General features: G+C 38.3%; 1 protein-coding gene across 2 annotated transcripts in view; it reads right to left on the bottom strand.

The window, feature by feature from the left end:
- Nucleotides 1–17,797, bottom strand: part of LOC150092300 (far upstream element-binding protein 1-like) — a 176,958-nt gene that overhangs the window by 27,863 nt on the left and 131,298 nt on the right. For both annotated transcript variants that reach the window (XM_090414931.1, XM_090414930.1), the window contains exon 16: nucleotides 13,767–13,919. In XM_090414931.1, the coding sequence (XP_090271057.1) occupies nucleotides 13,767–13,919 (153 nt within the window). The remainder of the gene's footprint in view (nucleotides 1–13,766; nucleotides 13,920–17,797) is intronic.

Raw genomic sequence — 17,797 nt, 5'->3', positions numbered from 1 at the left:
CCATAATATCCTTCTACACATCAGTGTCCTCCACATTCTTACCATGATCTCTTGTGCTGTCTTTTTTTCACCATCACATCCAAATTCTTCATTCCCTCTTTCTCCTTCAAGATATCCCCTGCCAAATGCATAACTCTGCATTTCATTTGGCTTCCCAAATTTTAAAACCTTACACTTTACAATATTGAACTTGCAATCCTTTCATTTGTTTATTTGGGCAGTTTATTCAATCATTATGCAAAGCTATATCTGATCTACTCCTCACAGCTGTTTCCAACTTTACATCATCTAGAAAAAAAATGCATATCACCTTCAAACCTTGCCCAATATCATTATTATCCCAATTAAACAGCAGCAGCTTCTAGTCTATAAAGATACCAAGAAATTATATACTTGGTTTAATCCTTTATCCAAGTGTAAGCAAACTTTGTTTGCACCTGTAATATAATCAGGATAGGGCAACTCGTACATAGAAGCTAATGACTTCACATCACGACTTTTACTGAGGTCTTGTCAGTGGCAGCCAGACCCAGGTGATACTAAGTTTGAAGTAATGCAGAAGTCTTATTTTCATATACGAGTTGCCAAAAGGTGTCACACCTTATTAAAATACTCTGGATTAGCAATAGTTGCTAGAAGTTTTTCCACTTGGTTATACAATAAATTGAAGATACCAAGAAATTATATACAGTCATACCACAACTTACGCAAATCTGGAGTTACACGGTTTCATATATATACGTATTCCCGTCCTGCTTCACGCCTCACCACTAGTTGTATCTTTCTGGCACCGGACGCATTCGCCAGTGTCGCACATGCTGTGAACAAGCACTGACATGTTTAGCGCGGTGTCCATTCATACATGATTTTTATAGTCTACAAACCTTGCGATTGTTTAATGTTATGTTCTTGATAAAACTTTTATCACATAAAAAATAATAATGTCATCCAAAGGAAGCAAGTCCGATTCTTCTACAGCTAGCAAGAAAAGAAAACATTGACTTTGGAAACAAAACTCAACATTATTAAGGATTTTGAAGGTGGAATGAAAATTTGTGAACTAGCAAAGAAGTTTGATCTACAGGAATCCACAGAAAGAACAATCATAAAAGAAGGTTTACAGATTTTGGAGGAGATAGATTCTAACGAGGAACAAATTGTAGCCACAAGGTAAGGAATAAAAAAATCATTAGCTTGCTATGAAGAAATTTTGCGTGACAAGAAAACGACTTTATGCCGTCAGACGAATCTATTAGATTTTATGAAACCATTGACATTGAAATAACTTTCCTTTTTTTTTTATGTATGAAAAACTACAATTATGATTATATTTCTTAAAAAATATAGGGGTTTTTGTAAACCTTTGGTCCCAATTAACTAATATTTTGTATGTTTGTATGCAAAATTATACCAGAGTTACGCGAATTCGACTTACGTGCTTTTTGTTGGTTCCACCTACCACGTAACTTCGGGGTATGACTGTGCTTGGTTATGTCCTGATTATATTTCAGTTGCAAACTTTGTTTGCTTACACTTCGTTAAAGGATTAAACCAAGTATACAGTTTCTTGGTATCTTTAATTTATTGTATAACCAAGTGGAAAAACTTCCAGCAACTATCTCTAATCCAGAGTATTTTAATAATAAGGTGTGACACCTTTTGGCAACTCATAATGAAAATATGACTTCTGCATTACTTCAGCCTTAATTCTGAACCTATCACACCTACTTCTCCAGCAGAAATAACAAATATTATATTATAGCCCATTTGAACAACAAAATGGCTGCAGGTCCAGATGGCATCACCAACAGAATAATCAAAGTACTACCCAGAAAAGCCGTAATTCGTTTAGTCAACATAATCAACGCTACTCTCAGATTTCAGCACTTTCCCACAACCTGGAAGACTGCCGACATCATCCCCACCAAAAAGATTGGAATGAAGCTACTGGAACGAATCCTAAAACACACTCCAACTTAACATTAAACTCCCAGAAAGCAACAGACCTATCAGCCTTCTACCCTGTCTTGGTAAGGTAGCTGAAAAATTTACTCAAGGCTTCAATCTGAAACGGACAAATTAGGAATCATTCCAAACGAGCAATTTTCATTCCATAAAGGTCATAATACTGTACAACGGATACATAGACTGGGTTGAGCAAATCACAAAAGGCTACAATTGGCACCTCCATACAGCTGCAGTCTTCATAGATGTTGCAAAGGCTTTTGACAAGGTGTGACATCAGGGCCTGCTTTATAAACTCATAGAATTCAACCTACCAACTAAGCTAATAAAAATAATAGATGCATACCTCAAAGACAGATTTATGCAAGTCAAAATAAATGAAATTGCATCAACTAGATGCAAAATCCTGGCTGGTGTGCCTCAAAGCTCTCTCTTGGTCCCCCTTTTATTTTCAATTTACATAGCTGACATTCCCCAAAACCCTAGTACAACCATCACTGCATTATATGCAGATGACAATCTGCATATAATGCAGTGATGACTGGCAATCACCAGACTCCAAAGTAGTATTCATATACTAGAAAAGTGTCTAATGGACTGGAGGATTCCAGTAAACCCCCCAAAAAGTACAACTATAATGTTTTCCAAAAAGAAGGTCCAGAGCAAGAAGGACATACGCCTATTAGGAGTCAAGATTCCATTGCAGACTGCAGTTAAATACCTAGGCATGATACTTGAAAAAAACTTCAATTCAACAATCATATAAAACACATTGGCTCGAAGCCATCTAGAGCAATCATGCAACTCTACCCAATGATCAACAGCAGAAGCAAGCTGGATACACGTAACAAACTATTTATATATAAGATGGTAATACGCCCAGTCATCACTTACGCATCTCCTGCTTGGAGCCATACCTCAAATACAAATATTCAAAAACTGCAGAGGATACAGAACAAATGTCTGAGGATGATTCTGGATGTCCCATGGTTTATAAGAAACTCCCAGATTCACAGATAAGTCAACATTCCTTACATTTCCTCCTTTCTCCACGACCTAGGAGAAAAGTTCTTCATCAAGGCAAGTAATCACTCAAACCTGCTGATCAAACAAGCTTTGGACAGCAATGAAGCAGAATACTACAAATATAAAAGACCCAAATCAATCTTATGCTCAGCTGAATGTAGCCCTCACAGGGTGAGCCTAGAGCTCGATAACACTTCAATCAAACAACGACCCTCACAGACCAAGGGGAATATGAAAGCATTAGTGCTTCACCCATCAAACCAGCAATGTTCTGCATTCTGCCTTAGTATCACTTCTGGGTCTTGCTCCCACTGACAAGACCTCAATAAAGGTTGAAACTGGTCTGGGTAGTGAACCTTCCCATAATGCATAGCATTATACATACCTGTAAGGATATGTGCTTTGCAATATGGGATACTAAACCAAGTGATGTGAAGTCATTAGCTTCTATATACGAGTTGCCCTGTCTTGATTATATTTCAGGTACAAACTTTGTTTGTTTACACTTGGATAAAGGATTAAACCAAGTATATAATTTCTTGGTATCTTTAATTTATTGTATAACCAAGTGGAAAAACTTCCAGCAGCTTCTAGTATAATCTTTAATTTGTTCTTTAACAACCTCTAGTGACGTTTTTTGAGCACACCATAGTCACTAGCAGTGTTCTCAAAATTGGAGCATACCACTATTGACTTTTCTCTTCTGGCATATCATCCCCCCCCCCCCCCATCCAATTTGCTGATACCTATTTTTGATCACAACCACAACTAATCTAATGACCAACCACATGCATTCCTTAATTATAAATTATAACCATGTGACAAATGCTCTAGTTCAAGGCATTTGTCATCTAGCTCTAATTAAGCAGGTAGATTGTTAAAATATGATCTTCCATTAGCAAATCCTTGCTGCCAATCAAAAACAAAGCAGTTATCAACTCAATTCTTAGCCTTGGTCCTGACTAACCCTCTCTAATACTTTAACCACAACTCCAGAGATACAAACTGGCCTACAGTTAGTAATCTTAGTCTTATCACTTTCCTTATGATAACAATTTTGGCGTCTTTCCACTTCTTCGGAACCTGGCCAAAATAAGCCTGTTAAAAAATGTACATTAGTACTGTTGTTATTGCACTAGAACATTCCCTCAAAATACACAGTGATATATCATCAAATCTTACAGCATCATTCACTTCATTTACTAATTCCTCACATGCCTTCTGTTCACTCAACATCAGTCTTCTCCTTCCCAATGCACATGTTATGCATTGTCATTATTCATGAGAATGAAATAGTTTATGAACTGATCATTTAATATACTCTGTAGTGGTTGTCATTCTACCATTTTCACCAACCCATATCAACTTTCATATTCATTCTTTTTTCTATTGGCCACATAATCAAGAACTCCTTGGTATTTTTTATTTATTTTTTGCCTTATTAGCTGATTGCTAATTGTACTGAACTTCTACTGCCCTTGACAAGTACGTCAACTTTCTCACCTGCTATCTGTATTATTCATAAAAATGATTATTGCTACTTATCTTGTGCTTCCCCCCCATGCCTCCTTCTTCAAAGCTCATCTTCATCATGCCTCACCTCTTCCTATATTCATTTCATACCTACCTCAATTAACTTCCTAAATTTTGGAATACAATTAAACATTGCCTCTACTAGTTTCTGAGTAGGGCCTAAACAGTATTCTACTTTCTACCCAATTCCCCATTCCATGATATAGCTGCAAGCTGTCTCCTGAGTTTGCCATACTTACTGGCTTTACAGTTCCACACGCATCCCTTTCTTACAGAAGTCCTCCTATGGCTGGCCACAACCCAAGTGATCACTCTATGGTCACTTTCACCAACTCGAGGAAGATTTGACACCTCATTTATAATATTTGATCAAATCTAAGCTCCTTGATCCTCATATGTTCAGTTATCTAGTGCAAATATCCCAGAACTTCATTCTCAGCACTTGGATGATATCTCTTTATCTTTGCTTATATACTTCCTTCTCACATTAGAAGGTCTATAATAACAAACTAAATATTTTGTCCTGTTCGCTTCTACCACTATGTACCTCAAAATCAATGCCATTATTTGTTCCTTGCATCCCCACCTTGATTAGGCATAACTATTCTGCTACCATCAACAGTGCTTTGCCAACTGCATTTCTGCTCCGTCTGGCTTTGCAAAACAGCCCATATCTCTTCATCTCCATTCCAGTCAGGATGTCATCCTCATCCAACCATATCTCACTTATTGCACCAATTTTTGGTTGAACGAACTTGATCAATCTGATAGTTTTGTTTCTCTTATTTCAAATACTTCTGGCATTCATATACAAACATAACAGTTGATTAGAATTCTATAACAAGTCCCACAGACACCACTTCTCGGTTGAAAGTCCTCCTAACTCCCCCTGTCCACTCCACTCTAATGCCACCAATCCTACAAACATTCCCAGACCCAAACACTCTCCCCCGTACATCCTTTCTTGTCCACTCAAACACCATGTGAAAATGATACACGTGGGGGGGAATAGAAATATTTTCATTACAGGCAAATGAATTATTAATAATTCATGTCTATAATACATTTACAGCATTATTACATCATATAATCTCCAGATAATTCTTCTTCTGCGGTTTTTTCCACTTAAGCAGGGTCACTGGAGTCTCCTTCACAACCTCCTGTCTTGGGCTATAGCCACATCCAAGTTCTTCATCCTCAAGTCCAAATCCACAATCTCTTCTTTGGATGCCCACGCTTCCTCCTCCCCTGCACATCCATCTGCATGACCTTCCTTCCCACATACTCTTCCTCTCTCCTCATCAGATGACCAAACCATCTCAACCTTGCCTCTTGTATCTTTGCCCCTAAGTTCATAACTTTTACCGTTCCCGTCACAGTCATTTCTCAGACTATCCTTTCTGGTCACACTGCACATCCACCTAAGCATTCTCATCTCTGCTACCTTCATCCTGCTGCTGTTATTTGTCCTCAGGGCCACAGTTTCCATAGCATACGTCATAGCTGGTATCACTACTGTCCTGTAGATTTTGCCTTCTAGATTGATCGACACCCTCTTATTGCATAGCACTCCAGCCATCTCTCTCTCTCTCTCTCCAGTTCCATCCACCTTCCTGCATCCCACTTCCTTCTCAGCCTCACCATCCTCTTTCATTGTTGAACCTAAGTATCTAAAGTCACTGACCTTCCTGGTGACATTTCCTTCCATATCTGTCTCCTGGCTGCCATCCACTTTGCAACACATATACTCTGTCTTACTTCTGCTCAGTCTCATACCCCTCTCTCTCTCTTCCAGTACTTCCCTCCAACTTTCCAGTTTTGCTGCCACTTGTTCTCTTGATTCTGCACATAGCACGATGTCATCTGCATACAACATAGTCCAAGGCACGTCTTCTCTCACCTCCTCCGTCACCATCTCTATCACAATATTAAACTGGAACGGACTTAATGCTGACCCTTGATGCAAGCCAACTGTCACTGGAAAACTTTCTATCTCTCCCAGGCAGGTCCGAACTCTTGTCTTCATATTTCTGTACATCCCCTGCACCAGCATGACATATTTCTCCGGTAGCTCCTGTTGCTTCTCTCGAAACTTTTCCATCATCTGCCGTCAATCGACCAGTCATGAAGCTAAATTGCTCCTTTGCAATCTCACCTCCTTCCTCAGTCTTCCATCAAGAACCCTCTCCAGGATTTCCATTGTGTGGGACATCAACTTTATTCCTCTGTAATTCTTACAGTCTTGTGAATTCCCTTTACTCTTGTAGATGGGGACAAGAGTACTTTCCCTCCATTCCTCGGGTATATTTTCATGTTGACAAACTTTTATTAACAGTTCCCACAGCAGGTCAATCCCCTCTTCCCCCAGTGCCTTCCATGCCTCCACTGGGATCCTGTCAGGGCCCATTCTTCATCCTCTTTATAGCCTCCTTCACTTCCATTCTACTAATGTTCTGCACCATCCCCTCATAAGGCTCCCCCATCTTCTCTGTGAGTCCTTGCATTTTCTTCATTCAAAAGCCCTTCAAAGTATATTCTCCATCTGTTTCTTATATCCACATCCCTCCTTTAGATAATTATGATGGAATAATTTAAAAAAAAAAAAGTAGTGTGGAAAATCTTTCCCCTCTCATGAGGCAAGGGGACAGATTTATTTGCAAAATACGTGTCCCATAAATTTGTAAATATTTCAATAACTCATAAAAATCGGAAAAATTGGTATATTAGAGTGAAGTATGCATGCAAGTAAATCACAAGGTTTTTTTTTTTAATGTAAAAAAAAATTAGTTTAAATTTTCAGCAAGAGAGAGGCTGCTGTACCACACACCTCATTTGTGAGATATGTGCAAATGAGGGTGAGAGTCCTATAAAATGCAAGGTGTACTGCTGACAGCTTGTAATGAATGCATGCGAATTTTCAGTCAGTGCAAGCTGAAATGTTTTTGTAAAAAGAAAGGTTTATTGCTGTGATGCCAATATTGGTGGATAACACATTGTTAGTGAAGTTGTTTTACATAAACAGGGAATTGTCAGCAGAAGCTTTATGAAAGTTTTGAATGCAGAAAAGAATGAAGAAAGGTCGAGGTCCTATCGCTCCTGGCGAACTACAGTCTCTAATGCAACATTTTGAGGAACTGGAAGTTTGCTTGCACCGGTAGACCACTGTTATTGGAAACCTGCACCAGCGCTGTGGTATCGCAAATGAACACCGTAGTAGCAGAATCAACGAGCAGCGTAAGCAGTGCATGGGAAGCTGCAACTGCATTTTTCAATGCATGGGACAGTTAATATGCATAACTCTAATTTCAGTACAGGACAATCCACACGCCTACACACAGGAGCTGTTGCATTCATCACTTCGTCAAGAATGACTATCAGCCATAATTGCAACTCTGCATGGGCCCCTCAGTCCCTAGACATGACACCAGTAGATTTTTGGCTGTGGGGCTATTTCAAGTCCCGAGTATACCTGAGCAGCCTATCTTCCTTAGTGGATTTAAAAGATGCCATTCGGCGTGAAGTTGCTTGAATCCACATAGATATGCTCCAAGCATCTGTAAATGGCGTTCTCACCTGTTTGCAGCATGTAATTGCTTGTGCCAGTAGACATGTTGAACAATTACTGTAGTAATATATGTCACGGGTTTCCTGCATATGAATAAATAAGTTGTCAATGCCATTCTAACTGTCATGTGGTTCATCCTCTATTGGTGAAATTTTGAACAAAAATTTTTCCCCTGCCAAAAAAAATCCACCTCCTTGCGCTTCCTTTTCATGCAAAATGCACTCTAATATACCAATTTTTCCAACTTTTATGAATTATTGAAATTTTTACAAATTTATGGGACACCATGTGTATAAATAAGTAACCAATAGAAAACAGCATTTGTATGCTTAGTAAATGACTATAGGTGACATATCCATTGAACTAATAATGTCGATCAGATATTTTGAATATTCAAGTGTGACATGTACACTGACAGAGCGATAAGCAACCAAATCATCCTGTACAATGTTGTACTTATGTACATTTTTTAAATATATTTCACATCTGCTTTTAAAGAAAGAATTTTCTTTTATTTCATAATGATGGTTATGACCAACATACATTTTTTTTATTTTTTTTTTATTATTTTTTATTTTATTTTTTTTTTACACATAGCAATAAATTCTTGATATGATCCAAAACTGGGAGATCATGACACATTACTTTTCTTATAAAATGTGGGGTTCATTTTTATTCATAGGAATAAATGAATTTTTGCTCACTATGTCTGTTCTTTCTAAATACTGGAATGAAAACATTCTCTCTACCACACTGCACAGATGCAAGCACAACGAAGTAGAAGTTTTCATTTTATCACTAAATACCACAGACAATATGAAGCTATGTATATATTTAGTGACAAATGAATGAAATTGGCCATGTATAATGAAAAATGCCTTCCTTCCCACTGACACACTATACTGCATCAAAGTAAATTGGGAGCTTTACTGTGGTGTTAAATATAGTATCTAACTAAATGTGATACCCAATCCTCACCTTCTTGAGATATGCCCTTTTAATAAGTATCCATCTGGATAGTGAATTTATTTAATTATTTGTGAAATAGTGAACACATTATTTTATATAATATAATATATATAAAATACATATAACATCTCTGCCAGGTTCAAAGAGATTCTCAGACATACTGCAGATGTTGAGGAGGAGTGGGAGCTGTTCAGAACAGTTGTCACTGCCTCTGCACTCTCATGGTGTGGCAAAAAAGCGGCTCAGAGTGGTGACGGGCAGTGAGAAAAGGACACCTTGGTGGAGCCAAGAGGTCCAAAAAGCTGTTCGAGAAAAAAAAAAAAAAAAAAGAGGCCTACCTAACATGGCTTAGGGTCAGGTTACCTGAGATGCATTTCCAGTGACATATACTGAGGCAGTAAAGACAGCCTTTACTGCCTTTACTGCCTTTATTGGAAACCTTCGGATAAAGATTAGACTCATCCTATGCAAATGCAAACAAGGTATTCTTGCAGACCATCTGCCGCCTTCGAGGGAGGAAATCGTGCACAGCAAGGACAATTAAGGCCTTTGATGGTACACTTTTAACAACCGAGAAAGATATCCTCCACAAATGGAGGGAATACCTTGAGAGCCTTCTTAACCCGGGTGGCCCGGGAGCTGTGAACATCCAAGAGGTGCAGATCCGGGCGATGACTAGTCTCGCAGCAGAAGAGGTTCATTTAGCAATAAAATCACTAAAATCAGGCAGGGCTGCAGGTGATGATGAAATTCGTCCCGAAATGCTGAAAGCCTTAAATCGAGACAGTGTTCTCTGGCTGACTTGAGTGTGTCAGGCTGTTTGGATATCTGGGTGAGCACCAAAACACTGGTAGACAAGCATAATAATAACAGTCTCCAAGAAGGAAGACCAGAGAGATTGTAGCAACTATCGTGGCATCTCTCTGCTCAGTCTGCCTGGGAAAGTATATGCTAGGTGCTTGGAAAAAAGGTGCAGGAGCATAGTTGAGTCAAAGTTCCAAGAAGAACAATGTGGCTTTCGTCCTCGTAGAAGCACAACTGACCAAATCTTCACTTTAGGCAAATCTTTGAGAAATCTTGGGAATATGCCAAGAATGTCTATACATATTTTGTGGACTTGGAGAAGGCATATGACCGGGTTCCTCGGGATAAGCTTTGGCAAGTAGTACAGGAGTATGGAGTGGATGGCCAACTATTAGCAGCCATCAAGTCCCTATATGAATGCCCAGAGATTTGTGTCAGGGTAAACAGCACAAAGTCTGAACCTTTCACAGTCTCCGTTGGTCTCTGTCAAGGGTGTGTTCTGTCACCCCTCCTTTTTATAATATTTATGGACTGGATTGATAGGCACAGCCGAGGCAGTGAGTGTGTCAGAATTGGAAGATGTAGCATTGGACATCTGTTTTTTTGCAGATTACCTAGTCCTGCTTAGCTCTACCACAGATGACCCCCAGCAGACCCTGGATAGGTTTATAGCTGTTTGTGCAGAAGCCAGGATGAAGATCAGTATGGACAAAACAGAAACATATGTGGTCTGAAGACAACTATCCCAATGCACTCTACATGTGAGTGGAGTCCCACTGAGTCAGGTGGAGAAGTTTAAATACCTTGGGTCCATATTCACAAGTGGCAAGTAGAGCTAGATACTCGAATTGGCTCAGCATGCGCAATATTGCTGGAGCTTGGCCGTTCAGTAGTATTGAAGCGGCGGTTAAGCCAGAAGGCAAAGCTGGCTGTCTATGTCCCCATCCTCACCTATGGTCATGAGAGCTGGGTAATGACCGAAAGAATGTGAACACGAATCCAATCGGCTGAAATAAGGTTCCTTCGAGGGGTTGCGGGGCTCACAAGACTCGATAGTGTCAGAAGCTCTGCAATTCAGGAAACCCTCCATACTTAACCACTTCTTCTCCGTGTTGAGAGAACACAGTTATGATGGTACAGGCGGTCAGAATGCCACAAGAGAGGCTCCCCCAGCAGGTCCTCTTCACCAAGCCAGAGGGTGGGAGGCCACACGGAAGGTCAAGGACTCGCTGGATAGATTATATCCAAAACCTTGGGTGGACATGTCTGGGAGTCCCACCAGTACACCTGAGTTTGGTGGCAGATGATCGTGACTATTGGAAGTCCCTCTTGCAGCTGCTGCTTCCACAACCCAATTAGGAAAGGTAGGCCTTGAAGATGGATGGATTAAAAACATATGAACTCAGTGGAAATATAGCCTACCACAGACTGCCTCTCTCCAGTTTATATATTCATCACACGCTGGCACACCACTCCTCACAAAAACTCGATATTAAATGCTACTATCAGAACCCATGTCCATTCTTCATTCAGATCACTTAAGAAAAAAATTTCAACCATAAAACAAATGCCCTCCATCTCAATGCTAGCAACAAGAGAGAGAGAGAGAGAGAAAATCATCAGCCATCAACTGTCAGCCTGCTTCCAAAAGAGATGCCTCCCACAGAATCTCCAATCCTTATATCATAAGTATTTCTAAACATTTCCACTTTTCAAACCTATAATTCAAATCAGCTCTTTGTTGCCATCTCTGAAGGATTAAATACAAAGTAATAAAGATTACAATTTTAACCCATTAGAGATTACTCCAGTTAGGTTTTCTTCTGCAATCATCAGCAAAACTCTCCCAACCTTCCTATCTTGTTCACCATCCCAGAATACAGTGAACCTAGCATATTCTATTCTTGTAATAATATCATCCTCTGTCAGCCTCCAGGTTCCACTAATCCAGATAATTTTTGTTCCTGGTGCTTCTGGCATTATTGTGTATGCAGCAATGAGTTGGCCATCAGGCTGATGGAAGCACAGGTTTAAAATGTGATCAGTTCAAACAGGGAGCTAGAACTGATTACACAACCCACCCCCCTTTCCACTTTTGTTTCTTGACAAAATTAATCCTGCATTTCCTGGAGTCATTCCTAATGAGCTCTCTCTCTCTCTCTCCATTATACTCACAATATTAATCACTTAATTTAATGCATGCCCCCATGTCTTCATGTAACCACCCTGGCATATCTAGTTTTCTTGAATATTCACTTTCATTCCCTCAGTGAAGTATTCTTCAAAACACCTAACACCAAAACTGATATCATCAGACAAGAACAAATTTCTCTTCTTATTTAACATTTACCTCCAGATTTTCTTGATATAGTGTATCCACATATAGTGGATACACTATATCTGATTATCTGTACATCCTCTTATCTTTATAAAAATACTAAATCTGCCAATTTCAGAATACAGCTTTCCCATTTGAGTGGCAAACCAAAAACTTTTCAAAAAAATGCATAATGCTATTCACAAAAGAGAAAATTGGCTAATCAATGACTTGTAAACACTTGCTTTGATCTTCTGTTTGGCAGTTATATGCACTTCGTTGTCAGCTGGTCATTTTGTTGATCAGTTGGATGCCTCCAACTGATCAACAAAAAGTCCAACTTCAAACCCATGAAACCAGGTTCACCTAGCACTCCCCCCCCCCCACCCCCCCACACACACACTCGCTCTGTTTTCTCTGGAACAACCTGCCTCACCTTGTGTTTCCCAAGATCAATATTTCCTGCTGTTCAAGATGAGTCTTATTTTCCTCAACCTCCAGTCCACAAATAGTACTAATATGATACAGATATAGTATATAGATATACTAATAGTGACTAACATGATATAGACTGATTACATCCTAATCAGAGTACATATTTTGTTCCACATATTTGCAGTAAATGTCACTGGGATTAACTCCTCTATGTATAGGATCCTAAACATTAAATTCTCTCCATCATCTAAGCCTCAGTTCTCCAAGCAATGTCTGGGCTGTCCAAGATAGAAATCAATCAACAGTAACAGCATACATCAAAATAAGTAGCTTTTTTTTTCTGTCCATACAATGGCTCTCATAGTATGGAAAGGCACAAATGATTAGCAAATCTAAAAGTGATTTTGAAAATGGGAGAACAGAAAACTTATGCCATGTCCAATTCATTATTTTTCCTTATCCTTTTCTTTCTCCATCTTTTGTATCTTCTGCAGTCAGAATGAAGGTTCATACCTCTTTTTTCCAGGAATAAATAATATTCCAATTATAATAGAGAAAGTCTGCTAGTCGTAGGGTAGCTGCAGGACACCAAATATGAATACGTCTTAATTCACAGAATGCAATAACCTTCCACTTCATTTTTTCAAATGCTGTTCCTTTAGAACCAAATAATGATCAATTTTCTTTGTGAAATATCTTAGGAATGGCATTTTAATGCCCATAGACAACAGCAATATATTAAAGGTTCTGTAAATTTGTGTATATGGAATTAATATAAAAATAAAGAAATACTATATAAATAATTATATAATAAATGAAAGTATTTCCTAGAGATTAGAATCTCCAAGTTTCATTAACAGGATTCCTCATACTACTAAATCACAGGATGAACAACCTTTTATGAGAACATCACAAATTTACTGCCAAAAATAAATACGCCATGTCCCATTTGTTTTTGCAATTTAAAAACAAACATTTTCATTTTTGGTTTAAAAGAAATAAAGTCTCATTTCCCTATTTCACATAAATCCTTCTGAACTATTAAGAGAACCCAATACTGGGAGAATATTAATAAACAATATACAAAAAACATTTTAGTAACCAATTTCCAGAATAAAATAAAAATAAATTAAGAAGACAGACAAATCATACCATTTTGGGGCTGTTGTGGCTGTGCTTGTTGAGCAGGCTGTTGTGGTTGCTGTGGCTGTTGCTGTGTTGGCTGTTGTTGAGGTGCTTGTTGATTGTAATATTGTGCATAAAATGCTGCCCATGCTGCTGCATTTGCATCTGCTGCAGCTTTAGCTAAAAAAATAATAATAAATTAAAATAAAGAAATAATTAAAAAAAAGACAAAAACAGAAAGAAAGACGATGTGCACATAAGGAAATCCGAAAAGTTTATGTGTGTGTGTGGGGGGGGGGGGGGGCAAATGATAGCCCAGATATTTAAAATGATATTCTGATACGATATGCTCAAATGTGATAATCAACTCTAAATGCCAATGTGAGCTAAGTTGCAGGTACATGCAACAATAAACTAATGCTGTGCAGATAAGCATAAGATGAACTTTAAAGAATTTTCATCAGTCAAATGACATCTTTTCTACAGCTGCAGGACACCAAATATGAGTATGCATCTTTCATGACACTCACACAGGAACAAATAAATTTCCATTAATTATTTCCTATCCTCTAAGAATTTTTTTTTCAGAATGAACTCAATATTAGAATAAGAAAAAAAATGATTAAAAATAGAAATCAGTATTACATTTGTCATCAATCAGAATTTAAAACATACACAATGATGCAACGCAGTCTAAGGTGGTATATTTTTAGCAGAATTGGAAAGGAAAGGAAAGCAAAGAAAATTAAAGGAAAACAGGTGTTAATGGCAAGCTGACAAGAAAAAGGCCAAAATGTTCGATATGACAATATTGGAGTGTTGACAAGTAATAGACTAATTTGGAGGAAAATTGTTGATAGGAGATAAATAATAATGTAAACTTAAGTGCTGTCATAGTAGCCTGTGCTACTATGACAGCACTTGAGGATACATATCAGGAAATTAATGATTTACAAATGCATGACTAACACCACAGTTAAAATAACTAAGCAAAGAAGGATCTATGTACTAAAAAGATCAAACTATTACAGTTAGATCTAAAGGAAAATTTCAGTTAGTGAAATGTGCGAGGATATATTTCAGATTACTTCTCAAAACTGGAACAGTGTAAGGTAGTTATTCTTATTTAGGTTTAGCTGATTAAGAGCTTAGCCTTTTTCACATCAGACAGCAAACTATTTTCACATAAGACTAGTTTCTTACCAATGCACTCTGTGTCTGGAAGAAACAGCACAATAGCTTAAAACTAATTTGATCCGGGTATGCTATGTAATTATGATGTACTTCTAAGTGTACACTTATTGATCTTCCTGTCTATAAATACTATGAAAGAATACATAAATGAGGAATCCTTGCCTTGAGAAACTCTGGAAGGGCTAAAAGAAAAATATGGTCTATCAGTCAGCACAGAAAAGTTTTCTAATTCATGATGAAATGGACACAAAAAGTTCTACACTATATATATCAGTGGCGTCATGTGCCCATTTTCGTTGGATGTGCTGTCGTATGGCTTATGCAACCCCGCTACAAAATTCATGTCATATAATTGCATTTTTACTGATGTATAGAAGTATGATGTAGATAACAAGAATAAAATTATTTTACAAAACTTTGAAAGGATTAATGAGATGAGCAAGAGCAGAGGCCTTAAACTAAACCCTACTATGAATAGGATTGTAGTTTAGAAGGAAATCCAGTTAGGGGACCTGCAAAACAAGTGAACTTAGATGTGCTAAGTAAGATCTGCAAATTTCAATAACCATGATAATCAAAAATATGAAGAAATGTTCTTTGGAAGCCAAGGATAATAGTTAGCAATTGAGTTCAGGAATGATAGATACATCATTCTAGGAATAAAAGCTAGAGGTTCCGTTGCAGATATTTTCTAGCAACTTATGGATGTGGCGGTTCAAACACAGTCAGAAAGGAAAAGGACAGATGTCCTTGAGATGTTAGAGAATTTCATACATTTCAAAAGGTAGAGAAACAGATGAGCTTTTAACCAATCCCACCCATGAAATGTTGCGAGATCTACAGCACCAGCAAATCAATACCATATGTGGAGAAAGAGGAAAGAAAGAACTTTTTTTAAAAAAAAAAAAAAAATAACTGAAAGTTATAGTTCTTAGTGAAATCTTGTGCAGAAGACTGTTTCACAGCAATACAGAAGTAGAAAATAACAAAGAAGATGAGAAGTTGGTGTGGAGCTGGACAGCAAATGAATGTTGAACAGCTGCTTGTGTGTTTATGAGTTTGAAGGAAAGCACATGAATGGAGTTTGCCAATTCAGCAGAACAGCACCCACAAAAATACCTGTAGGAGAGGCAAAGACTAGTAACAGTATGTTAAAGAACTAATGGCTGAAGTAAGTCTGCAAGAGAAGGGTCCCCAGTTAATCAACTTCTTCTGGACAGTGTTATTCAATTTTAGAAAGGTTTTTGGTGCACCACCTCATATGTGAGAACAATATTCTACGATAATGTGGATTTGAAATTTGTAATATTAGGAGATTCACAAGTTTGAAGCAATGTCTTGAGCAGAAAAGCATACCTAGATTTTCGATGCAGAGGAAGCTATGGGTGTGATGTCATTATGCCAGAAGAGACTTGAGTGGTAAATCAGTACAAGAGATATCTAATCTTGCAAGGAGATGCAAATATTATCAAAGATGATGGAAGATCAAGTGCAGCCTTTCTGATGTGATACAAGGCAAGATTGAGTTTTGATGATATGGAGGTTGATAGGGTTGTGGTCACCACACTGCAACATAGCGAGATCAACATCTAGGGAAATGATTATGGTGGAGTGTACTGTCATCATCAAAAGTGATGACAGGATTAGAATTTAGCAAGGTCATTTATGCATAGGAGAAGGAGTGTGGGCAAAATACATAGTGCTGGGATACTTCCGTATTGGCAGAGAAATCCAAAGATAAGCAGAGAGGAACCTGGCAATTCAATTGCAAATGGGACAGAAGATAGATCTTATAGCAATTTGCTATGTATGCCTCTGTGCCAGACCAAACTAAAAACCTTAGAAATATCTAAAACAACTGCATGAGTTTCACAGAACCTTTCTAAAGTTCTGTCAATACATGGGTAATGTTGGCAAGGAGATTATGCTGTGGACTGAAAGTGGCCAAATCCATATTAGTGAAGAAATTCATGACTTTCCTCACAAAATTTACCACGACCCACCCCTGATAGAACTGAGATGAATGCAATGGGGACAACTGTTGGCTTTTATCTCCTTCCTTTGGCACTAGTTAGATGAAAGCTAGTTTCCAAGCTGAAGGATAGGTAGGTACCAGATGAGAATGAGAAACTAAAGAAGATAGATGCATGTTCAAGAGCACAAATTTCACACACAAGGTGTGGAGGGAGGGGGTCAGGACAAGAAGCCCTGATGGAATCCAAGTTAAAGCAAACATGCAGTTCTTGGGGTAGTGCTGAGGATCATTGTATAAGCACAAGGAGAAGAATGATGCCAGATGGTCAGGCAAGAGTCATCTTTTGATGAGGTTACAACAGTACCGATCAGAATGTAAGAGATGTGGAAACACAAATGGGCAGTAGTCAGGCCCAGGTGCATTAGGTGAGCGACCAGAAGCTTGGTTGTTAGTGGAGCAGAATGCAGGTTTATTGGTGTCATCCTTTTCAAAGTCAGATTTGGATTGGCTGATTGTTTTTTTTGTGACTGTTGCATGTGGCCCTGTTGAATGAGTGAGATGCTGGAGTTCTACTTTCAAGCTACTTGCAACATAAGAATGCATGAATTGCTTTTGCACACTTGGAAAAACAAGAACTGGTTTGGTTTGGTCAAATGAAAGATGAAGGCTTTCATTCCAGCAAGAATTAGTTCAGTTATTCAGTGGGAAGTGTTCAAATCCAAAGACTGAAAATAGTAGTATGCCTAAGGAGAGGAATAATAGAAATCCCACAGATCATTCACTTGACACTACAATATTGCTAAGTGGCACAAGGTTGAGAGCAGCTGGATGATGGACATTCTGCTATAAAAGAGACTGATAAGGCTATAATCTGAATTCCCAAGAGAAG

The sequence above is a fragment of the Typopeltis vanoorti genome, chromosome 26, assembly GCF_054136105.1.
Source record: "Typopeltis vanoorti isolate ZY-2024b chromosome 26, IOZ_Tvanoo_1.0, whole genome shotgun sequence".
Classification (NCBI taxonomy): Eukaryota; Metazoa; Arthropoda; class Arachnida; order Uropygi; family Thelyphonidae; genus Typopeltis; species Typopeltis vanoorti.
This window is presented reverse-complemented; position numbering and strand designations above follow the sequence as displayed.